General features: G+C 46.8%; 1 protein-coding gene across 2 annotated transcripts in view; it reads right to left on the bottom strand.

Annotated features, from left to right (window-relative positions):
- Positions 1-25584, bottom strand: part of SNX33 (sorting nexin 33) — a 60937-nt gene that overhangs the window by 27146 nt on the left and 8207 nt on the right. Inside the window, exon 2 of one of the 2 annotated variants that reach the window (XM_087703999.1) lies at positions 20920-21569. The exons of the other annotated variant lie outside the window; for it this stretch is intronic. Coding sequence (XP_087560125.1) covers positions 21316-21569 — 254 coding nt within the window. The 3' untranslated portion in view covers positions 20920-21315. Of the gene's footprint in view, positions 1-20919; positions 21570-25584 lie in introns of those variants that run through there. 2 annotated transcript variants of the gene reach the window in all.

Genomic DNA, 25584 nt, shown 5'->3' with positions numbered 1-25584 from the left:
CCAGTTCTAGATTACATTCGTGTCATCCTGAATCACTTGCTCCGGCTCCTGACAGGAATTTCCCACATGGAAAGTTTTTGAAAAGTTGTTTGTAGAAGTTAGTTAGAAGTACAAAAGTTGTTTCTCCCAGTATGAAGCCCCAAAAGCTTCTCACGCTGGCTTCAGAGATAGAAATAGATTTCTCTAGCAGATCTAGAGAATCTAAGGAAAAGCCATAGCTGAAATCTGGAATTAGAAATAAGAATCTCCAAATTAGAAAAAAAAGCAAGGAGAAGGAAGGAAGGAAGGAAGGAAGGAAGGGAGGGAGGGAGGGAGGGAAGGGAGGGAGGGAGGGAAGGAAGGAAGGAAGGAAGGAAGGAAGGAAGGAAGGAAGGAAGGAAGGAAGGAAAAAAATACTATTTTTCTTCTAATTTTCAAGCTACAATAAAAGCGTCCCATCAAAATTCCAGCTGCAGGATAGCTAAATGCCCAGCCTTTATTTTGAAGGAGATGTGTATTTAATGCAATGTCATAGTTTTGCAAATATTATGTCTGTGTTTATTTATAAATTGGTTATCCTATGATGATTCACAGCTCTATTGTGACTTCCCCCAAGCCTAAAAAAGAAGACAGAAATCCATATTTTTCTGATATTTCCTGAGCTATGAACTTTCAGACAAGACTCTTAACAAGAACAGTAGATTATGATACCCAGCTTTGGAGAGGCCCTTGGTTTTAAATAGTCTGAGTGGGGGGGGGGAAGGGGGCATTTTGCATGCGGAAGACCAAGTAGGGGAGCCAACATCTATGAAAGTCATCGGAACGTCTGAAGCAGAGGTCTTCTCCATAAAGCATAAGACTCAGTAGGTGAAAAAAATCAGAGAAATTGAGTTGCATCCACAAATAGCTAATGTGGACCCTCGAAGGCCAAATGGCTTCAAACCTGACAAGTTTGCTTTGTTTACACCATAATTGTATGATATGGGTGGTTGTGTAGTTTATGTAAACCCAACAGGTTGATGGGTACCCAGCTTTGTGTCAATTCAGAACATGGGTTACCTCCCTTAACTGGATGAAGCATGCAAAGAAAGATAATGAGGAGAAACGAATGGACCTTTCCGTCTTGAGAAGGTAGAGTTTCTTTGACAGTAAAGATTTAAGCAACATCTGCCCACCAGTTATAGCTGACACCTGTATGAAGGAGGTGGCTGGATGGGTGAGTGATTGAATCCTGCTGTAATTAAGGTGGGCCCACTGGATTTTCTCTCTGTGGTCCACTCTTCAGCAGTAAGCATTCTCTCATCCTACCAACGTGAGACCAATCCCTTCATCTCAAGAAATCCTCCAGACCATAACATCCTCTGCTGTGGTCATCCATCAATCGTCAAGGAATGTTAGTGATATTTCAGGAGACAGCAAGGTACACCCCCCCCTCCAAAAAAGGAATGAGAAGCACAGATCTCCATGAGTTGGTTAAAAGAAATGCTCAAACATTTGGATAAAACCGTTCCTTTCCCATGTTGCTTCACGCTAATTGAGCAATGTGGCCAATTTTGTAAAGGATAAATAAAGCAGGTTATTTTTAAAAATTGTGGGTATGTGGAAAATTCTTGGGGGTGGGGGGGGGAGATGCCTTTTAAAGCCAAGCAAAGATATTTGTCTGACCTTCACATCCAACTGGAAACATCTGGAGTCGGTCTTTGAACTCATGGATACAGCTTTGAACCCACAGTATTTATTTCCATCGCTGCGTTTCTCAACCTTGGCGGCTTGAAGGCGGGTGGACTTCAACTCCCAGAATCCCCATGCTGATTGGGGAATTCTGGGAAATGAACACCCAGCTTCAAGTTGCCAAGTTTGAGAAACTCTGGTTCTAGCTTATCTCTATCAGACAAAGGAATACACAGGCTGGTTTGCAATGTCATTGAGTAACTCCAGGAAATATCCTGGATAACTCTAACAACTCCTGGATCCGTCTATGACATTTTCTTGGCATCAATCCAAAAGGGTGATTTCTGACACAGCGGTGAGTCTGAAATATGGACCAGAGACAGATCATCTGGCTATATAATTTCATCTACCACCGGTAGAACGGTAAATGATGGATCACTTTGGTCCTTGGTGGTCTTCTCCTTCTCCAGCTCCCCCCTCCCAATGTGGTTGGGCTACACTAACCATCGTTCTGGAAGCTGCAACCTGATGCTATTGAAAAAGCCACCCAGCTGGAGAAGACCGAATGGAACAAAGTGGGGAAAACGGATTTCAGGCCTTTCGTTTTCACGAATGGGGAGAGAACTTCATTTCCTAGTGAACCTTCCCCGGGTGTAGAACATCCTGTTTTTCATCTCAAATTTTCTGGAACAAGTTTCCAGGGAGAATCGTTTTCCTCTTTTCTGTTCTGTTTTCTTCCGATATGTAGAAATCTTGTTTAGTCCACCCTGTACGCTCCACTGTAACGTTCCCGTGGTTCGTCCATGAGGCCAATGTTGAGAAAAGACACGGACACGACCTTTCTCGGGATGGAGCGACCCAGATTGGGGGTCTGAGAGCCCCTTTTATTGAGATAGGACAAAGGCAGGAGGAGCAATAGCATGTGGTTAAAGACAGCCTGTAAAAGTACAATTTCTAATCTACTGCTCAGGGAAGTTCTGTCTATATATGGTCAAATCCTGGCTATCATTGGTAGGGCACATCTCAGGATGTTATGTTATGAACTATCAGGATGTTATGGAGTTTTAGGAGTTTGTTTTCTCCTGTGTGGTTCAGCGTGGCTCCGCATGCCCCATTATGAACTGGGCCATGGGTGACCCACACCTACACAAGGAACTATATTACAACACTCCACGAAGGGAGGCGGAGAGTAAAACGACCACATAAATAATGTCCAACGCTCACCTAAGCGAATGTCAAATGGTCATCAACAAACAGCTGCGATCCACCCACCCCACTGGCTTCTTGGGAGATTTCTACAGCAAGGCCACATTCCTGATGCGGCCGTGAGCCAAGATCTGGCCTCTGCGAGACCAGCTTCCACCCCAGACATTTATCATCCAGTTTTTTTACAGCCAAGTTTCGAAATTCCCCAGGAGAGTGAGGGGGAGGGGGAGGAATTATTTTTCAATAGGCAATCTCCAGACTTGAGGACACAACTACTTCCCGAAGCGACGTGGTTGTTGCAATCTTAGGACTCTTTTTTGTCCCAGTTGTAAAGTGAATAACTACAGCTCTAATGGTTCTTAAAAGAACCTGGGTCCCCCATGACTTTGCGTGTCAGGCTCACACAATCCCAGGACACTGGAACAGTCACAAATACCAGCCGCCCCGTCGACACGGAGCCCACCAGCGGCCAGGCAGGTGAGGGCGAGTGGGCCGAGCCAGGCAGCTGAGCGCAGCAGGGGAGGCGGCTGGCCTCGCTGCCTTTGCCGCAGAGCAGAGCCGCCCTCCATCGGGAGGCCAGCTATATATATTGATATATATTGATATATATCACAGTAATGATGTATTTTATTGTCTCTCATGCAATTTACAAACTTAAAAATGGGAGGTGAAAGGGCCTCATAAGTGGAATAGCCTAGGGCCTCTTTTCATCTAAATCCGGCCCTGGATATACACCACAGTTTTGAAGAGGCAGTTGCCATGTCTTACGCTATTTATTTCCCCCGAATCTTGTCTTTCTAGTTCTGTGATTTTTAGACACGGCAAATAATGTTTGCCGTTCCAGTTCGAAATGTACTCTGGTGAACTCTGCTTCAAATTAAATCCAGTCTCTTTCCTCTGACTGGGATAAAGGGAATGTAAATACATGTAACGAAAGGAGACAGACTAGCTCAGCCAGATTATCAATACTTTCAAAATCTTTCAGCTTGTAGAATTCAGCGCCAAGGGTACAAATCGTGAAAGGGCTGCAGCGACAAGCTTTTTCATTCTTTTCCACCACTTTACAGCCTTTACAGCCGGGGAAAACAAAAATAAGGTTGGGCCCATTTTACAGATGCAGTGGCTGCAAATTCAGCATGATACCAAATGTACAGCTAACAAGATCCAAAGCAATGGTGGGATTCAACATGTTTTACTACCTGTTCTGTGGGCATGGCTTGGTGGGTGTGGCAGGGGAAGGATACTGCAAAATCCCCATTCCCTCCCGATCAGCTGGGACTCAGGAGACAGAGAATAGATGGGGCGCGGCCAGCCAGAGGTGTTTGAGTTTATTAGGGCTTGTATGCCGCCCACTCTCGAAAGACTCAGGGCGGCTTACAGAAAAAGGTGGTATTTACCGGTATTTACCGGTTCTCCAAACTACTCAAAATTTCCACTACCGGATCTCCAGAACTGGTCAGAATCTGCTGAATACCGCCTCTGATCCAAAGGCTCCAGTTTTGACTAGCCTAGTTAAGCCACAGATAAGTTTGCAAGAAGTGACTGTCGTTCTGTTTGATTTTAGAATCGAGGAGCTGAAGTCTGGGGGATTCTGGGAGTTGAAGTCCAGACATCTTTAAGCTGCTGAGGTTGAGAACCACAGCTCTGGGGAAGCACGTTGGCCAAACAAGACCTTTCCCGCTAAAGAAAGGTTATGTAAAATTGTGTTTGTTGGACAGCAGATATCTCCAGGTTATCTCTTGGTTGTTCCAGAAATTACACAACTCTTCCTTTGGTCAACTAAGTGAGATAATCAGGCCCAGAAATAGATTGTAGGGAGTCCAGGAATCTTTATTGTTGTAGGGTATATTAACAGATTTTTGAAACTCTGTCCATGTTTCTCTCCCCCTCTTAGAACATAGAACCATGGTGCAGGTCCCGATCAGCTGGGACTCGGGAGGCAGAGAATAGATGGGGGCATGGCCAGCCAGAGGTGGTATTTATCTGATCCCCTGCTCAAGCAGGAGACCCTATACCATTTCAAACAAATGGCTGTCCAATTTCTTCTTAAAAGCCTACAGTGATGGGGCACTCACAACTTCTAAACGCAAAGCTTTCCACTGATTAATTGTTCTAACTGCTAGGAAATTTCTCCTCCGTTGGAGGTTGAATCTCTCCTTGGTTAGTTTCCACCCATTGCTTCTTGTCTTATACCAAATAAAGCCGTATTCCAGGCAAAAACAAGGGGGATATTTTGAGTTTCTTTCTTGCTCTTTCTTCTATCTCTAGATGGTGTAATCTCTTCTCCAAGTCTCCCCTAAACAGCTGGCTCCTTCCTTCAGCCTCTCTCACGCCTTCCCCAAGGTCACACTGAAATCTCTTTACAGCTCGGGATCCTTGGGGGGCTACCTAATGAGTGAGGCCCTTCATCCATCCAATCTGCTAACATTCATAGAATAGAATACAGAATAACAGAGTCGGATAGGATCTTGGAGGTCTTCTAGTCCAACCCTCTGTTCAGGCAGGAGATCCTTTCTACCATTTCAGAAAGGCCTCTCCTAAATAGAGACTCTGTCTCCTCCCAAACGTTTGAGAGCTACATAATTTTGGCATGAGAGGAGATACATCTTGAGGCTTTGACAAACTGACTGTAAAGGCACGGTCCAAAGACTCGGTGACAACCCCACGAAGATTTGGAGGAGACAACCAGGAAGTCAAACAATATTTGATGCTGGGTATGAGAAACACAGCGGCAGGTAAAATGATTCTCCAGGTCTTTAATCATCTCCCCTATTGGTTGCACTGAACAGTTTACCTGTTGGTGGAACCTGCTGGGTCAGGTAGCTGCTGGGCCCAAGGCTGTGTGTGCAGCCTTGTGGTGTTTGTGCAGCCCCAGTTTTGGCAAGACGTTCAGAGAAGTCGAAGTCTTCCAAAGCGAAAAGGAGGATGTTGGCCTTACCGGAACAGCTATTCCCCAGAAGAATAACGCCCTCTTTGTCCTCAAAGCTCCACTAACCTCACCTGATTCCCCAAACAATGACAGGTAGGAGAAGAAGCAGGAAGAATCGAAGGCAGCAGCAGGTGGCGGTTTTTGTGTTCCACAATAGGGGGTTATGTAAACTTGAGTCGGAACAGCGTCTCAAATAACTGGGGAATTTCATTCTCTCGCTTGTTTCCTGGGAAAGAAATGCCACCCGTGGGTACCTCGAGCAGGAGGCGGTGTCAAGTTTTTGTTTTTTAATTGAAAGTTTTTGAGAAAAAAAACTTTAACAAATGTTTACCTCCCCCCCTCCCCTCCCCCCCCAAACCCCACCCACCCCCAACCTTCCCCCCCCCCCCAGACTTCCCAGAACCAATACAGGGTATAAATCTTTAACAAAGATATTCTAAAATAAACTTTAAAAAAAGTTAGTATCATCTTTCATTTGAGCTTTAACTCCTCTTTGCTAGGCTAGCTCTAAACAGATTATATATCATTCCTTGTTTCTTCAGTCATAAACTATCTGGAATATTTGTTTTGAGTATAGTCAATCCATCTTCTCCACTCCAGTTTATATCTCTCGTTTGAGTGATCCTTGAGCTATGCTGATATTTTAGCCATCTCTGCTAGGTTTGTGACTTTTAATGTTCCATTCTTGAATAGTAGGCAGATCTTCCTTCTTCCAGTATTGCGCCAGCCAACATTCTTGCTGCCGTTATTAAATGCAAAATCAAGTTAGTCTCTATAACTGTACAATCAGTAGTTATACCTAACAGGAATAACCGAGGGGTAAACTTTATCCTTTTTTTAAGAACATTTTGCGGTGTCAAGTTTTAAGCTGCAGACCATTCTCAAGAATGGAGCAAGCAGTTCAATAGCAGTTAGACTTATATACCGCTTCATAGGGCTTTCAGCCCTCTCTAAGCGGTTTACAGAGTCAGCATATTGCCCCCAACAACAATCCGGGTCCTCATTTTACCCACCTCGGAAGGATGGAAGGCTGAGTCAACCCTGAGCTGGTGAGATTTGAACAGCCGAACTGCAGAACTGCAGTCAGCTGAAGTAGCCTGCAGTGCTGCATTTAACCACTGCGCCACCTTGGCTCTTGCCTACTTTTATCGTTCAGCTTAACATTCTGCAGGTAGTTCACTTCCTGGTTTTGCAAACGGATGATATCATAATCCTGGGCTAAGCTTAACTGCTTATCTGCCAGCCCATTAACCTTACATACGTATACATCACTTCTGGACTTTGGGATTCAAAGGACGCACCATTAGCAATTGAAAAGAAAACTTGAGCAAACTATCAGCTCTGTAAATAAAGATAAAGGTTCCCCTCGCACATACAGGAAGTACTAGTGGTTCTCGACTCTAGGGGGCGGTGCTCATCTACATTTCAAAGCCGAAGAGCCAGCGGTGTCCGAAGACGTCTCCGTGGTCATGTGGCCAACATGACTCAATGCCAAAGGCGCACGGAACGCCGTTACCTTCCCATCAAAAGTGGTCCCTCTTTTTCTACTTGCATTTCTTACGTGCTTTCGAACTGCTAGGTTGGCAGAAGCTGGGACAAGTCACGGGAGCTCATTCCGTTACGCAGCGCTAGGGATTCGAACTGCCGAACTTTCTGATCGACAAGCTCAGTGTCTTAGCCACCGAGCCACTGCGTCCCTATAGCTCAACTGGGTAACTGGAGACCCTGGAAACGTTTGAAGGTACAACTTGTGAAATTTGTGAAGTTATTAGTCCTCATCACCCTTTGCTCCAAAGTTCTGGTGGAGAATTTCCAAGAAGGTGTCTATTGTCATCGACTGCACGATATGCAAAGTATTGGTTGTTTATTAACATTAGAGCATGCAAAACAGGCATATATACTCATACAATATCCTAGTTGAGGTTCTCCAGAACATGTGCGTGTTCTCCTTCCCGCTAATTTGCAAAGAGAATAGAAGCTGCATCTGTATTATTTTGCATCGGTTAGCCAGAGCAGTTGATTCTTCTCCAACTGGTGCCCTCCAGAGATGATTCCCATGGCGTTCCCATAGTCCTCAACCAACAGGTCTGGAGGATAATGGGTTTTAAAGTTCCCTATCATAAAACACAAATCCTGTTTTGCAGCTTTGGGGGTTTTGTGTGTGTGTGTGAATTTAAGAGTTTCCATCCATTATCTAGAAGCTGAAGAACTAAGTGAGACCATAGTTGAGTTTTCTACTATGGACAAAGTGGGGGGGGATACATGGGGCAGCCCTTGAAGAGCATTCGGAGACTTCAGCTAGTCCAGAATGCAGCCGCGCGAGCGATCGTGGGTGCACCTCGGTTCACCCACGTAACACCTATCCTCCGCGAGCTGCACTGGCTGCCTATTGGTCTCCGGATACGCTTCAAGGCGCTAGTCGTCACTTATAAAGCCCTTCATGGTATTGGACCTGGGTACTTGAGAGACCGCCTGCTGCCAATTACCTCCAATAGACCGATTAGATCCCACAGATTAGGCCTCCTCCGAATTCCATCCGCCGGCCAGTGTCGACTGGCGACTACCCGGAGGAGAGCCTTCTCTGTGGCCGCTCCGACCCTCTGGAACGAACTCCCCGTGGAGATTCGAACCCTCACCACCCTCCAGGCCTTCCACAAAGCCCTTAAAACCTGGCTGTTCCGACAGGCCTGGGGCTAAAGAGCTGTTGCCCCCGTCTCGAATGGTATGACTGCTGTGTGTTTTTAAATTATGTATTGTTATGTTTTGTCTTTTTATTTTCTGTCTGTACCCCCCTTCCCTGATTTGAATTGTGAGCTGCCCTGAGTCCCCTTCGGGGGAAAAGGGCGGCATATAAATATAATCAAATCAAATCAAATCAATTTTGCTTCCAGGAGACAAATGACCTCTGTTCAGACAAGAAGCTGTTTAAAAAAAAAAAGATACGTTTGACTGTCGTATGAAATGGAACTCGAGCAAAAAAAAATAATATTGAAGATGAAATGGGAGACTGGAGAGAGAAAAGACAAGCTGCATAGTTCTGTAAATCCAGTGGGTTTTTATTTTATTTTTAAAGTGCATGGTTTCTTGTTTTTCTGTCTGGCTTCCTCTTCATTTCCACTGCTAAGCATGTGGGTTTTATTTTTGTAAAAATTCAGCTGGGAGGGAGTGAAGTCACATTCCTCAGATTCCGGAGGAAAAGAAGAAAACCTGACAGTTTTGTGTTTAAGCCACTCTAAGCCAGAGTCCAAAATTGCTAAAGGGGGTTTAACAGAGGTGGGTTCCTACCAGTTCGCACCTATTCGGTAGAACCGGTTCGTCAAATATACCGAACCGGTTAGAAGAGGTTCCACCAGTGGACCCGGAAAGCAGGCCACACCTACAGAAGAGGTTCTATAAATTTTTGAAACCCACCACTGGGGTTTATTGTGTATAAGCTGGAGGAAGGAAGAGTTACGGCTTTGGTCTTCTGCGGAGCAATGGACAAGCATGATGGGGAATGGAGTTCCTTTCTTAAACTTCTACCCATGAAGGACTGAAGAACTAAAGTGATATCTCCATGAGAGGGTGCCAACCTGTCGGAAATCCAACGGGCTTGAGGGTGTTGACTCACTTTTCAAACTGAATACAAACACACCCACGCACACACTCGCCACACATTTGTTGTGTCGGCCCAAGAACCAGAAACATCAGACTGTGTTCAGCCTTTCTCTAATTCAGTTTCAAATCAAAGTTGCTCAACCCCATCATTGGTGAAGAACATCAATTATTGATCTGGGGGGGATGGACTCCCCTGCCTGTTTCAGTATCCATATATATACATAAGCAAAAATACCACTCACACTTCATCACAAAATCTGCAGAAACATCAAGCCTACAAACTTGAAATTGTGGCACCTATGTTCCTCCTGGCTTCTAGATGCTGGCTAAGAAAGGATTTTTCAAAATGACCATAAGATCATTAGCACTCCTTATACAGTATTAACACGCTCTGACGCTAAGGAGTTCTACTCCCCCTCCTCACCTGAAAAGAATTCTGTTCCAACTGCCAGTTGCCTCACATTCCATTACCTCAGTTCAAACTGGCAGACGTCCCACTCCTTCACTCAGGAGCGGCCTGGGCTCCTTCAGTACTAAACGTTGGTACCTCACTAAAATGTTTATGCCTTCCACCTATGGAACTGCTTCCGTACTCAAGGAGGTGGGAGTGATATTCCCTTATGTGAAGCATGAGTATCCAGCTAGTTATTAGATTTGCTTAGCAATCTAGAGTTTTGTAGTGTTCTGTTCTCTCTCTGTTCTTCCACTCCCCATTTCTCTCTTCCACCGTCATTTTCCTGTGGTATTTTGGTGGATAGATGGATGGTTTTTGGAACTGGTGGGGCCAAATGACTTCTAGTTGGCCCTGCATTAGACTTTCTACTCATTTCCATGGAGAAGGGGCTTCCAGTCCCACCTCTGATCACCCTTAAGAATGGAGGGCCCACAACTTCTGAAGGCAAGCCATTTCACTGATCAACTGTTCTCACTTGTCGGGAAATTCCTCCTTTGTTCTAGGTTGGTTCTCTCCTAGATCAGTTTCCATCCTTCGCTTCTTGTCCTGTTTTCTGGTGCTTTGGAAATATAGCTTGTCTCCCTCTTCTTTGTGGTGGCCTCTCAAATACTGGGACATTACTAATACTTCAGGCATTCGGGTTCCAAATTCAGGTTAATGCCAGGGTTTCAAATAGCACCCAAAAATAATTCAGCGTCTAAGGCAAAGGATTCCACAAAGTTCCAATTGATGAAGAGAGCCATGTTGGCACATCTGGGAAAACCCGAATCTGAAAGCTTCCCGGTTTTCCCCTCCCAGTTGAAAGTTCAAGATCTTGCCCCCCCCCCACACCCACAAGCCCATCCCATGGTCCAATCTCCCACTGCCATGGAGACAGATTCCTCCCACCCAGTTCTGGTCAGGTGCAGAGGTGCAGAGACAAAGGATGACCTTGGCTTTCTGGAAAGAATGTTGTTATGGCTACCTATCATCTAACTCCATGCAATCCCATTTTCCCACCATAGAAAATGCCTAGTAGAATCATAGAAAAATGTGGCAGGCCAAATTGTTCTCCCTGCCGGGAAATTTGTTCTTCGTTCTAGGTTGATTCCCTCCTTGATTAGTTTTCATCTGTCACTTCTTCTTCTTTTTTTATTGTTCAAGATTAATCTTTTATTACACTTTCATTTTCCTTTATACAATCACTTAAATACTGTGCAGTTAAAAAAAAAGAAGAAGCAATAAACAACTCATAACACTTCTATCCTACATACACCCTTCCTTCTGCCCCTCCAACTTTCATTTCTCCCTTCCAACAATCCCCTCTTCTACTTCCCCTCCCCCTCAGCCATTCCTTTCTCCCCTTCCCACCATCTCACCCTCCTTACATTCCCTTCTCACTCCCTCTTAATTCCCCCCTCTTCTTTCCCTCTACACCTCGCTTCGGTGTATTTCTAGTATTCATTGGTCTATTTGTTTTATACTAAAATAAAAGGAAAATAAAAGGAAAAGAACGAAGAAAAGAAAAAAAAGGGAAAAAAAGCAACAGTATCCAAGTGCATTCATTGTTCTGAAAATTGAGTCTATATTTCCACCCTCTTCCCCACCCACCCCCTGAACCCCCCTACCTGACCCCCTTCCGACTTCCCAGATCCCATTCCCGGCATCGTTCTTTATCAAGCAAAGTCTGGAGTATATTGAAACCAAATAGATTAGAAGTTACAAAAAGTTTTGTAACTTCATCTGTCACTTCTTGTCCTGCCTTCAGGTTTGTATGTGTGAAAGTATTTAAACTATGAACACATAAACCTTTCCAACAAGATCTCATTTTCTTCTTTTCGTTGGTTACTTTCTTTTGCACAGGAAAAAAATAAAACCTGCCCCCGTCTGTTTATGTCTCTCTTACAATATACTTTGCCTTGCAGACAGAGTAGGGTTGAGGTCTGGAACCAAAACTAGCAAAATTCTGGACCCCTGTTTGAAAAAACTGGCAGCCCTGGATACCCAGGAAAAGCAAATGAAAAGACATGTCAGCAAGTGTTTTAGTGATTATGCATTTTCCACTTGCGGTTTCTGGCGTGGCCCCGTTTCAGATTCCAGGTTGCTTGGAGAATCAGAATCTACTCATGTCTCTTCCCCAGAACAGCCTTAAGCTTCCTCTCTCACCAAGGGGAATAATAACTGACATTACGTTGCAAGAGAAGTCAGGTCATTTTGAAATCGGCGCAAAATACTCCGTTTGTGCGCAGCCCAAAGCAATCCTGGAAACAAGAGACTTTTCTTTAATATGCACAGAACCCCTCTGAATCTGCAAACCAGATGTTTTCCAAAAAGCATCCTCTTGAGTGCAGCAGCAGCTGGATGCTACAGTGTCCTTCCCTACCTATCTCAGGGGCTGCCCCAAAGAAGAGGGAGTCAAGCTATTCTCCAAAGCACCCGAAGGCAGGACAAGAAGCAACGGGTGGAAACTAATCAAGGAGAGAAGCAACTTAGAACTAAGGAGAAATTTCCTGACAGTGAGAACAATTAATCAGTGGAACAAGTTGCCTCCAGAATGACCATCATTCACAGCCATACAAATAAAAGAGGGTTTGCGGGACTAAGATTGTGGTTTATGCTTTCTCAGGAAGCATAGGTCAGAACAAGAGCAAATGAAATGTTCAGGTTCTGAATTTTGCAAACCGGAGGACACTGACTCATCCCCATTGAGCAGGGATTTGAACAAGGAAGGATCCATTCAGAGACATCCGAAGACTTCAAAACACACGGGAAACTCATCTACAGTTTTAGCTCGAGAGAGAGAGAGAGAGAGAGAGGGAGGGAGGGAGGGAGGGAGGGAGGGAGAGAGAGAGAGAGAGAGAGAGAGAGAGAGAGAGAGAGAGAGAGAGAGAGAGAGAGAACAAGAACGGAGACCCATCTGCCTCGACTCAAGGAAAACCAGAAACAAACTGGACCATTCTGTGGCTCTCAGTGTTATTTTGCTTCAACCAAACCACAGGCGAAATGTAAAAAAAAAAGAGAGAGAGAGGCTGGATCGAAAATAGCATTGGAAACCACTAAAATATGTCTTTTCTTTTTTTTAAAAATGGCCTTCCTGCATTAAATTAGCTCAATGTTTTTCCGTTACAGCCTGGCAGGGCAACGTGGACATTAGGAGAATGGAAGGAGAAGGAAAACACTTGCAGTGAAGAGCAGCTAGATGGTGATTCAGAAGAAAGATGCCACTCCGGAGGTGGCACAGTGGTTAGGGTGCAGTACTGCAGGCCACTTTAGCTGACTGTTATCTGCAGTTCGGTGGTTCTAATCTCACCGGCTCAAGGTTGACTCAGCCTTCCATCCTTCCGAGGTGGGTGAAATGAGGACCCAGACTGTGGGGGCGATATGCTGACTCTGTAAACCGCTTAGAGAGGGCTGAAAGCCCTATGAAGCGGTATCTAAGTCTAACTGCTATTGCTATTGCTACTCCTTCTTGCCCGGAGAAGACAGGGGTCTCGCCCCCTCAACAGGGTGAGGGACTGTGAATCGGCCCCCTGTTCAAAACATTTGTGGACCCCTGGCCTGGAGGAATATTGTCCATAGGGTCATCATTGGTCTGACATGACTTTGCAACTAACAACAATAACAAATAGTTAGGCCTTAACACCCAACATGCTGAGCTGTGAATGCCAACCTATAAGCCACAGTCTTTCCACTATGCATTTAATTAAACCAAGGAAACCATGTTATGTTATAGGAACTCACTCCTTTAGAATCTTTATGGATAGGGCTACTGTTGCTTAATCATGGTTTGTTGAATAACCCTCTTTTGGCTGGGTTTGTGCATTGAAGACTCCTCGTTCCATTGGCTCTCAAGGTCTGAGGCTACGTGAGCTGCAAGCGGAACCTGCATCAACATGATCTCATCATCATCATCATCATCATCATCATCATCATCATCATCATTCATTGGCATCCTTCAGCCTCAAAAGACGATGGTATGGTGCTCTGGGAAGAGGTCAAAGCTGGAGTGTCCTCTCCAGAGACAAGGCCTGGGTGGATTAATATGGAGGATAGACAAAAGACGAGCTTGGTCTTCTAGTAAAGAATGATAACAATACATTCCACAATCCTACTCCTGTCTATTCCCACCTCCCATCAACTACACTAAAGAAACAGCATAATGAAATAAGAGAAAGCGTGGCAGGCCAAAATTCTAAAAGGAATATAATTGCAGGCCTGCCAATAGGTGGACTTCAATTCCCAGAATTCCCCAGTCAGCCCGCTTTAAGATAGGTGGACTTCAACTGCCAACATGCTGGCTGGGGAATTGAAGTCCACCAATCTTAAAGCGGGCTGGCCGGGGGAATTCTGGGAATTAAACCCTTGTTCCGGTGGGACGGCATCATGGCCTGGAACTGGCTGACCATCTCAGCCCATTGAGCCTCCAGGCACCAATACCTGGCCTTGCACTCCCTCTGCTTGGAAAGCCTATGCTCGTAGTCCTCGGTGAGGTGCTTCTGCTGAGATCCCATTTGAACTGAGCTGTTTTGCCAACTCTTTCTCCTGGTGGCTGCTTAGCTCCAGCAACTGCTTCCTGTTGGGGCTCTAAGGAGCCCAGGTGGGCAGGCAAGGAGTGGCTGCGAGGGGCAAGGCTGGCGAGGCTCCCCTCGATGTGAGCGACATTGAGTTGGCCACGCCCACCCAGTCACATGACCACCTGGGCACGCCCACCCAGGCGGTCATTAGGCAGATCCTATTAGTGGTCCGTGGGATTTAAAATGATGAATGTAGTGGTTCCTGAGGTCCGAAAGGTTGGTGACCCCTGATTTAGATCATCTTAATATATCTTTTTATATCACCTATTTTTCTTTCCTGGGTGCACCCAGCTCTCTTTCCTCCATTGCCCACATTCTGCCAATCAAAGGACAAATTCTGGCTGATTGCCTGCAGCCTGCAGCCCTGCTGGCCCCAGTCCATCTTCCTCCTTCTCCGATTGAACCCTCACCCCTGTTTGACAGCTGCCTCTTCAAACTCCAGAGTACGTGCCGATCGGTCCCGGCAGCCTCCATCCGCATGCAAAGAAAGAGGTTGTTTATTTGAGGTTTCTGCAGAGAGACAGAGCCCACGAGGACGCATGTATTGGCCTGTGGCTGGCTTCCCGCTGGCCCGCATACCATATCTCTGAGCTCACCCTCTCTGCAGCAAGCTGGGCATGGAAAGGCACGCAAGGCGCAGATTCTCTAGCTTTTGCGGCTGATTTAAAAAAAAGAAAACAATGGTGCCCAGGCTGTGCAAAAGTTCTGCAGCCTGGCATTCTGCTCCACGGAAATGCCCTGAAGGAAGCAACGGCACTCAAGACTTATATCCCACTTCACCGTGCCTTATGGGCCTCTCTTAAGCGGTTTACAGGATCCGCCTATTTGCCCTCAACAACAATCTGGGTCCTCCTTTTACCCACCTCGGAAAGATGGAAACTTGAGTCAACCTTCAGCCAGTTAGGATCGAACTGCTGGCAGTGGGCAGAGTCAGCCTGCAATACTGCATTCTAACTATTGTGGAAGGAAGGAAGGAAGGAAGGAAGGAAGGAAGGAAGGAAGGAAGGAAGGAAGGAAGGAAGGAAGGAAGGAAGGAAGGAATACCACTTAGACTTATATACTGCTTCGCAGTGCTTTACAGCCCTCTCTAAGCAGTTTACAGGGTCAGCCTCTTGCCCACAACAATCTGGGTCTTCATTTTAGGCACCTCAGAAAGATGGAAAGCTGAGTCAACCTTGAGCCAGTTAGGATCGAACTGCTGGCAGTGGGCAGAGTCAGCCTGCAATACTGCATTCTAACTATTGTACAAGGAAGGAAGGAAGGAAGGAAGGAAGGAAGGAAGGAAGGAAGGAAGGAAGGAAGGAAGGAAGGAAGGAAGGAAGGAAGGAAGGAAGGAAGGAAGGAAGGAAGCAATACCACTTAGACTTATATACTGCTTCGCAGTGCTTTACAGCCCTCTCTAAGCAGTTTACAGGGTCAGCCTCTTGCCCACAACAACAATCTGGGTCTTCATTTTAGGCACATCGGAAAGATGGAAAGCTGAGTCAAAACCTTGAGCCAGCCAGGATTGAACGCCAGCCTGTGGTCGGAAGTTTGCTCGCCATGCTGCATTCTAACCATTGCGCCACCACAGCTCTTGGCATATTTACACAACCAGCTTAACCCAGTTCTCTATTTCCAGCTTGGAGCCATTAAGTCAGCAAGCAGGATTGGCTTGGCAGAAGAACACCAAGCCACATCTCTCCTAGTTGACCACCTGGAAATGGGTTGGACTTGCAATTCCCGGAATTGGCTGGCTGGAGAATTGTGGGAGTTGAAGTCCTCCTATCTTCACGCTGCCAAAGTTGAGGGACATTCATTCCGAGTACAGTCCTTGAGTGAGGACTGTGATTGATTCCACAACTTGAAGATGCCTGGACTTCCATCTCCTGGAATTGCTGGCTGGAGAATTCTGGGAGCTGAAATCCACCCAGTTTCAAGGTACTAAGGGTGAGGAACCTTCATTCAGAGTACAACTCTTGACTTACAACTGTGATGGATCCTGCAACCTGAAGACGCCTGGACTTCCAACTGGCTGGAAGAATTCTGGGAGCTGAAGTCCACCCAGCTTCAAGGTGTCAAAGGCTGAGAAACCCTGGATTGCTCTAATGTGTAGCTATGGCTTAGATGTCGGGTTTATAATTAGATCTGGGAGTCTGGAGGTTTATACTTCCTTTTCGGTGTGTGGAGCCAAAGTCCTGCTCCGAAGCCTCGCCGGACTTGCAAAGTCTTCTTCAGAGGGTACAATCGACATGTTTTCGATAAGCAGAGCCAGGAATCTGCTCCTTCCGGTCCAAAGTTCACTGAACTTCTGCAAAGCTGCTTGCCAAGGAATTCTTAGGCAGAACACCACGCTCTGAAATCCTGAGCAAGGAGGCTCTTGGGGGAGGGGGGGAGGGAGGGGAGGCGGTGGGGGGAGTTGTGGGTTGACGAGAAACAAGAGCCTCTGATGGGTGATGACAACCTTTCTCCAACTTGTCTCATATTGGGGCAAAATTCCCGGTTCCTTTGCGGCGATCTTTGTAGGGAGTTCCGCAATTGTCGAATGCAGGGAGCAGAAAACCAGCTGCCCCTAGATCTGGTGATGTTACCCAGTTGGGTCGTGAAATGTTTGCCAAGAAAACAACCAAGTTCAGAGAGCTCCAAGGATTCTACAGTCCTCCTCCTCCTCTTCCTCCTCCTTCTCCTCCTCCTCCTTCTCCTCCTCCTCCTCCTCTTTAGAGCTCCAAGAACTTTACAGCATGGTGAAATTCAATTTTTTTTACTACTGGTTCTGTGGGCGTGGCTTGGAGGGCATGGCAGGAGAAGGATACTGTAAAATCCCCATTCCCTCCCAACTCCAGGGGCAAAATCCCCATTCCCTCCCCACTCCAGGGGAAGGATATTGCAAAATCCCCATTCCCTCCACACTCCAGGGGAAGGATACCGCAAAATCTCCATTCCCTCCACACTCCAGGGGAAGGATACTGCAAAATCTCCATTCCCTCCCCACTCCAGGGGAAGGATGCTGCAAAATCTCCATTCCCTCTCCACTCCAGGGGAAGGATACTGCAAAATCCCCATTCCCTCCCCACTCCAGGGGAAGGATACTGCAAAATCTCCATTCCCTCTTCACTCCAGGGGAAGGATACTGCAAAATCTCCATTCCCTCTTCACTCCAGGGGAAGGATACTGCAAAATCTCCATTCCCTCCCCACTCCAGGGGAAGGATACTGCAAAATCCCCATTCCCTCCCCACTCCAGGGGAAGGATACTGCAAAATCTCCATTCCCTCTCCACTCCAGGGGAAGGATACTGCAAAATCTCCATTCCCTCTTCACTCCAGGGGAAGGATACTGCAAAATCCCCATTCCCTCCCGATTAGCTGGGACTCAGGAGGCTCAGGGCCAGTCAGAGGTGGTTCTCCAAACTACTCAAAATGCCTGGTACCGGTTCTCCAGAACCGGTTCAGAACCTGCTGAATTTCACCCCTGAATGGCACAATTCCCAGACCCTTCTCATGCCACAATTGAAACCAGGTTCCCGAAGCTGCGACTGGCCCGTCTCTCAATTTGCACAAACCCGAGGATTCCGTGCAAAAGAAGAACCGATCTGTTATCAGACCTGAGAAATGGCTTCCTTGCCTGTTTCGGGAGGCTCCTTCTATTTTCCAGGGAAGTCGGGGTGATGGCCTCCGTCTGCCCCGGGAGGTGCCAGGCTCCTGACACAACAATAAGGCGCTCTGTTGCTGGTCCTGGGGTCAGAGGGTGTGTTTTGTGCATGTTTCCCGACAAGACTAATTGTTTCCTTCTTGCCCTGGGTGACATTTGGGTTGGCTGCCTTTCTTTCCGCACTTTTGATTTATCGGCAAAATCTCCCCGCAGAAACAATTAGTTGGTGCCTCCAGCCAACTGACCGTCCAGCACCAGAGATGATTGCAGGGTCTCCAACTCCAACCTCCACACCCTGAGAAGGAAGTGCCTTCAAAAGCTGCCTGTCCAGCTTCTTCCCTAGAATTCCCTGCCTTCGCGAGGAATTCAGGTAGTCCTCGGGCCTACGGCCGGCCGCTAAACCACCATTCAAAATTGCAACGGACCCCCAAAAGCTACACCAATCCAGTGAGGTCTGCAGGTTTCCTCTGCCCTTAAACTTCACACCCCGGGAAATAGGAGCCCTCAACGGTCGTCTGTGTCCATTTCCTTCCCTAGAATTCTCTGCCACTGGAAGGGACAATGGGTACAGGAAGTCCCCCACTTACAACACTTTGCTTAGGGACCGTTGGAAGTTTCAACAGCCCTGGGAAAAAAAGGACCATTTTTCACACTGGCAACCTGTTTCCCCTGTGGTCATTCGGTCAAAATTCCTCTAGCTTGGCCCCGGAGTCATCTCTATGACGGTTGTAGTGTCATCTGATTCCCCCTACTGACCAGCCAAGTCAAAGATTCACTTAGAGCCGAGGTAGCACAGTGGTTAGGGTGCAGTACTGCAGGCCACTTCAGCTGACTGCTATCTGCAGTTCGGCGGTTCAAATCTCACCGGCTCAAGGTTGACTCAGCCTTCCATCCTTCCGAGGTGGGTGAAATGAGAACCCGGATTGTTGTTGGGGGCGATATGCTGACTCTGTAAACCGCTTAGAGAGGGCTGAAAGCCCTATGAAGCGGTATATAAGTCTAACTGCTATTGCTATTGCTATTAGCAACCGGGTTACCCATTAGAGAATGGCAGGGATTCACTCAACAATGGAAAAGTCGTAAAATGGGAACCGTAACTCCCTGAATGAATTTCTCACTTAGCAAACCTAAATTTGGGGGCTCCAGTGGTGGTGGGGGGGGTGTCTTAGCCGAGGACTTTCCTCCAAAGACAATGAAGACAAAAGTCTCTTTATCACCCAGGCCCCCCAGATTTTATTCGCCAAACATTTCAAACCCCCCCAATTCTTTGAAGACCAAGAGAAGGAAAGAAGGAATGGATAATTACAGCAGGTCAGAGAATATGCAACACAAAGTCCCAAGGAGCCATTTCCTGATTAAGGCCATGTACGGCATCCGTCTCCGAGTCCCATTTACTACGGAGGAAACCTTTTTTTAAAACAAAAACAGGTTTGGGTCAGATTGGACCCCCCGAACTTCCGTCTCCCAGGCACAAATCAAAACACACAAGTGTCGTTTCCACAAACTGCTTGGATTTCAAAGAGGTGTGTGTGTGTATCTGTGTGTGTAAAAAGTAACTCTGGATTTACTCAGGGGAGTGCAGAGGTTTTAACAATGTGTGCCTATTACCTGTAGGTCTCTACACAAGTAGTCCTCGACTTACGACACTGTGTTTAGTGACCATTCAAAGTTACGACAGCACTGGGGGGAAAAATGACTTCACTCTTACAACCATTACGGTTGTAAATCACATGATCAAAATTCTGAAGTCTGGCTCGCATTTATGACAGTTCCGTGTCCTGGAGGGTCCTGTGATTCCCCTTTAGCGACCTTCCTTAGGTGGCTCAGTGGTTAAATGCAGCACTGCAGGCTACTTCAGCTGATTGCAGTTCTGCAGTTCGGCGGTTCAAATCTCACCGGCTCAGGGTTGACTCAGCCTTCCATCCTTCCGAGGTGGGTGAAATGAGGACCCGGATTGTTGTTGGGGGCGATATGCTGACTCTGTAAACCGCTTAGAGAGGGCTGAAAGCCCTATGAAGCGGTATATAAGTCTAACTGCTATTGCTATTGCTTCCAACGAGCAATTTCAATTTCAATTTTAATGGATTTGTATGCCGCCCAATCCCGAAGGACTCCGGGCGGCTTACATAAAAAACAATTTTAAAAAATATTAAAAGAGTTTTAAAATACAAAACAAGGCGAGTTAAAAAGGACACAACATGCACTCAAATCTTAACGGGGCTGAAGGGCAAAGTCGACGGGGAAAAAAGCAAGTTCGCTTAACGACCGAATTGCTAACTCAACTGCCAGCGATTCGCTTAATAACTACGTCAGGAAAGGTCATAACGTGGAGGGGGTGGTGGCGGAAACTCACTTGACAACCCGACTCGCTTGGCAACTGAAATTCCGGGCCGGGTTGTGGTCGTTAAGTCGAGGACTACCTGCGAAAGACCTCAGGAGTGAGAATGGTGTTGCTTGTGCCACTTCCACGAAAGAGTCATTCTGGGTGTGCAAAACGTTTTCACGCCTTCCACTTCCATTTTTGCTCTCTGTTCTCTTTGTTTTGCACCAGAGGCCACCAAACTTGGCAACTTTTAAGACTTGAGGACTTCAACTCCAAACCTGGCTGGAGAATTCTGGGAGTTGAAGTCCACAAGTTTTAAAAGTTTGCCAAGTTTGAAGACCTCTCCTTTGCACAATCATATCCTCTCTAGAGAGAGAGGGAAAGAGCCAACAATAACAACGATCCTGAACTGGGTTCAACCTGATTTTGACCCTTTTCCGGAGGGGAACGGGGAGATGCTGGTGCTGGACATGATCTGGATAAATAAGTGTGTGTAGTTTTTGTTGTTGTTGTATTTTTTTCCAGAAAATCAAGCCTGAGAAAGGGGGGGGAAGGAAGCTGGCTGGAGCGAAAAGCTACATTTCCTTTGGAAAGTAAATTCTTTTACTTCCTCTGTAAACAACAAGGCTCGAAGCTCTTCTGGAGGAAAAGAATTCCGCTCGTCAAAATGTCTTTTGTGCAACGATTCCCGGCCGATGGGTCCTTACGATCGGACGGGGATGGGTGGGGAAACACACCATCCCGAGCTTTGGTCACGACAGGGATGCAACCTTCCCTTTTCGACGCCCGAAGTTTAGCATCGCGAAGACGACGGAGAGCACAACAAGTCAACGGGGGGGAGAACCTCCCAAGATCCACCACTGAGGAGAAGACCTCCCTTCCCCAGAGGCAAGAGAAGCAAACGCAGTCGCAGCGGAGGGCCCGGTAGCGTTGAGGGCCAACCTCTGAGCGCAAAAACATCTGGGCGGGCTTTGCTAGAGGCTGTCGTATCTCCTCAGCGTCTCTTCGAGCTTCTGGCTGACCCTCTGGTAGAAGACGATCTGCTCCCGGATGTAGGACTGCATCATCTTCTTGAAGTCCAAGATGCGCCTCTCGTGGAAGTGATTCATTTCGGCCTGCAGGGCGAACCCAACCACACGACAACGCTTCCGGATCCCGTCAGCCTCCTCCTGGTCCATTTTCCCTTCGTCGCTCATCCGCTGGCTCTCCTTCACTTTGGCAAACGCACCTGTGGGAGGGAAGCAAAAGGACAGCCTCAGCGAGGTTATCAAGCCCTCCGGAGATCAAACCGGCGAACGTTGAGTTGAGCAAGCCAGTTGAGGAAAGACTATTCCAAAATGGAGAGAACTGTGTTAGTCAGAATAACAGAGGTGGAGGGGACCTTGGAGGTCTTCTAATCCAGTGGTCTCCAACCTTGGCAACTTTAAGACCTGTGGATTTCAACTCCCAGAGTTCCTCAGCCAGCAAAGCTGGCTAAGGAACTCTGGGAGTTGAAGTCCACAAGTCTTAAAGTTGCCAAGGTTGGAGACCACTGTTCTAATCCAAGCCCCCCTGCTCACACAAGAGACCCTAGACCATTTCAGACATACAACTGTGCAAGCTCTTCTTAAAAACCTCCAGGGATGGATCAGCCGCAACATCTGGTTGGCAAGTCCTTCCATGGACAGGTTGTTCTAACGTCAAGGAAGTCTACGATGGCCGATAGTTAAAAGAGAGGTTCTCTAAGCACCTCTTCAGCTGCCCATTTGGGTCAAAGGCCTTGCATTTCTTGAGTTCTCTTCAAAAGCTAGGAGTGGATTTTTTTTTTAAATTTTATCAATTTCATATATATATTCACAATTATATGATCTCATAACTGTTATTAATAATATGTATTTATAACAATTTTTCCCTACTGTTGACAATATACTTGAAGATTGCTTTTTTTATCATCCCATAGATCCATCTTATCTTACAACGGTCCTACTTCTTCTTCCCTCCCTCCCTCTTTCCTTCCCTCGTTTCTTCTCTCCTACTCCCCTTCCTTCCCTCCCTCCTTCTCTCCTTCCCTCCTTCCCTCCTTCCTTCCCTCCTTTCTTTTCTCCTTCTCTCCTTCCTTTCCCCCTTCCTTTCCTCCTTCCTTCCCCCTTCCTTCTCTACTACATTCCCTCCTTCCTTCCCTCCTTCCTTCCCTCCTTTCTTCTCTCCTTCCTTCCCTCCTTTCTTCTCTCCTTCTCTCCTTCCTTCCCCCCTTCCTTCCCTCCTTCCTTCTCTCCTTCTCTCCTTCCTTCCCTCCTTCCTTCCCTCCTTCCTTCCCTCCCTCCTTCCCTCCCTCCTTCCTACCCCCCTTTCTTCTCTTTCTTCTCTCCTTCCTTCCTTCCTCCTCTAGGAGTGGATTTTTGGGGGGATGAAGTGAGTTGTCGCTCACAAATTGAACTTGATGGGAAATATACAATGAAACTTCTGGTTTGTGGTCTCTGGGAAAAAGACCTGGATTTTATTCAGGGGCTGGAAGAGTATCTGTTTATAATTCATCGTCACCACCTTCACCCATCTTATTTCATTCTATCACGCCGAGGAATTTGCATTTAATATTTAAGTATTTAATAAATTTATAGGCCACCCAATCCCGAAGGACTCCGGGGAGGCAGACAAGTTGTCCTGCTCCCCCATTTCTCCATGTTCTGCCCAAGTAGCAATCATGATTGTCTAAGGACAATTCTCAGTCATCCAGGTCCATAATTGTCCCAAAGGTGCTTTTCTAAAAGGCAATTAAGACTTTCTTGGTGTTTTTTTCCCCCCTTGAAAACTTTTCGCTTCTCGTCCAAGATGTTTCTGAGACCCAAAGAAGCTTCTTGGATCAGAAGCAAACCATTTTCAAGGGTGGGGAGGGGACCCAAGTCCAGTTGCCTTTTGAAAATCATCTTTGGGACATTTGTGATGGTCTTTATTTTTTTTGCAAAAGCCGACCATCTCTGGACAGTCAACCCAAGTTTCTTGGGTGAACCCATTTATGGTGTCATGTACAACATGTCAGATACATGTTCGGACCTAGGCTTCCTGAGGCAGTAAAAACCACACGCTTAGTCCCAAAAAATCCTCTTTTTTCTTTCAACGGCTGTGAATTATGTTCATTCACAGCCCGTAATGAGTCACAAATAGTTTGTAAAGAGTCCGACAGAAGTCTGCCAAAGTCTTTCGGGATAAGGCTGATAAGCACCCACCTTTATCTCCCTTGAAGCGCTGCCAGAGACCTAATTGCCAATTAGCTTTGAGCACAGAGTCAAAACAGAGCTTCAGAGTTTAAACCAACCAGAACGAACAAAGTTGCTTCCTGCAAAGGCTCATGTCTGTTTGGTCCTCTTTTATGTCTTATGGGAGGGGCCAATCACCTCCAAGCCTTAATCCCGAGTCGCCCCTTTTGCCTAAATTGTTCTTGCCTTCTGGCAGCTCTGCACATGCGCGCACTGGGAACAGGCTCCCCCTGTTCCTCTGCTTCTCTGAGGCTCTGGAGGCAGCACATAACTCCCAGATGGCTCTGGCCTCCTCTCTGCCTCCGACACAGAGCCCTCGTCCGAGCCTTCCCCAGACTCCAGGACTGGACCATGTTCCTCCCCAACCTCTTCACTGTCTGAATCTGCTGCCAGCTCCACAGGCCGCTGGCAGAGAATAACGCTAGGTGGCGCAGTGGTTAAATGCAGCACTGCAGGCTACTGCTAGATCAGCAGTTCAGCGGTTCAAATCTCACCGGCTCAGGGTTGACTCAGCCTTCCATCCTTCCGAGGTGGGTAAAATGAGGACCCAGATTGTTGGGGGCATTATGCTGACTCTCTGTAAACCGCTTAGAGAGGGCTGAAAGCCCTATGAAGCGGTATATAAGTCTACTGCTATTGCTATCTCAACCCAGCCAATTGTGGTTTGTTTCATGGCTCCTCCAGAGTTGCAACCCTTTTCTTTACTGACGTTCTCACCATTCAAGCATTAGGCAACGGCGCCTCCGTTGCTACCTCCACTTGCCCGCCTCGAGGCCTGCAAAGATTTGCCTTCCCCGGTGATTCAGACTTTTGGGAGAAAAGAATACAGCAGCCAGGGCCAACTTCACCTTGAATGAACAGGTGTGGCTTTGGCGTTGAATCGTGAATCACCAGGGAGATAACACCATGCCTGCCAAACAACCTTGTCCCCAGGTCCCCCTTATGGAATGTGCTGCCCAGGGACAGGTGGCAAATTCTATCACACCTGTCCAAATTTCAAACCATTCTGCTTTGGGGAGAAAAAGAATACAGCAGCCCATGTCATTCATGGATTTTTTTAAGCCTCAGGGAGCATCTGCTGCACGCACAACAGTTTTCGACAGTTTACAATAGTTTTTTAATGCCTTGGTAAGGCCACACCTGGAATACGGCATCCAGTTTTGGTCGCCACGATGTAGAAAAGATGCGGAGACTCTGGAAAGAGTGCAGAGAAGAGCAACAAAGAGGATTAGGAGCAGTGGTGGGATTCAAATAATTTAACAACCGGTTCTCTGCCCTAATGACCCTGCCGGGTAGGCGGGGCTCAGTGGTCATGTGACTGGGTGGGCATGGCCAACTCAACGTCACTCAGGTCGATGGGCGCTTCGCCTTAGCTGTGACAATGTAATAAGGGTGAACCGGAGAGGCAGTTTCTGTAAGCAAGGCAATAAAGATCAGGCTAGAAACACCACCAGAATTTTTCCTTCCTGCCTTCCTTACAGGATTAGCCCTGTAAAGTGGGGAAAAAACAAAAGATTTCTTCCAACAACCGGTTCTCCGAACTGCTTAGAAAGTTAACAACCGGTTCTCCCGGATAGGTTCGAACTGGCTGAATCCCACTACAGATTAGGAGACTGGAGACTAAAACATATGAAGAACGGTTGCGGGAACTGGATAGGTCTAGTTTAATGAAAAGAAGGACTAGGGGAGACATGATAGCAGTCTTCCAATATTTGAGGGGCTGCCCCAAAGAAGAGGGAGTCAAGCTATTCTCCAAGGCCCTTGAGAGTAGAACAAGAAGCAACGGGTGGAAACTAATCAAGGAGAGAAGCAACTTAGAACTAAGGAGGAATTTCATGGCAATTAGAACAATTAATCAGTGGAACAAATCACCTCCAGAAATTGTGCAATTCTCCAGCATTGGATTTTTCAAGGCCCCCCTAAGCAGGGGGTTGGACTAGAAGACCTCCAAGGTCCCTTCCAACTCTGTTATTCTATTCCAGTGTTTCTCAACCTTGTCAACTTGAAGAT

The sequence above is a fragment of the Thamnophis sirtalis genome, unplaced genomic scaffold (genome assembly GCF_051295495.1).
Source record: "Thamnophis sirtalis isolate CommonGarterSnake01/CBP01778 unplaced genomic scaffold, rThaSir2_p1.2 scaffold_2, whole genome shotgun sequence".
Classification (NCBI taxonomy): Eukaryota; Metazoa; Chordata; class Lepidosauria; order Squamata; family Natricidae; genus Thamnophis; species Thamnophis sirtalis.
Note: the sequence above shows the minus strand (reverse complement) of the source record. Positions and strands in the feature narration are given on the sequence as shown.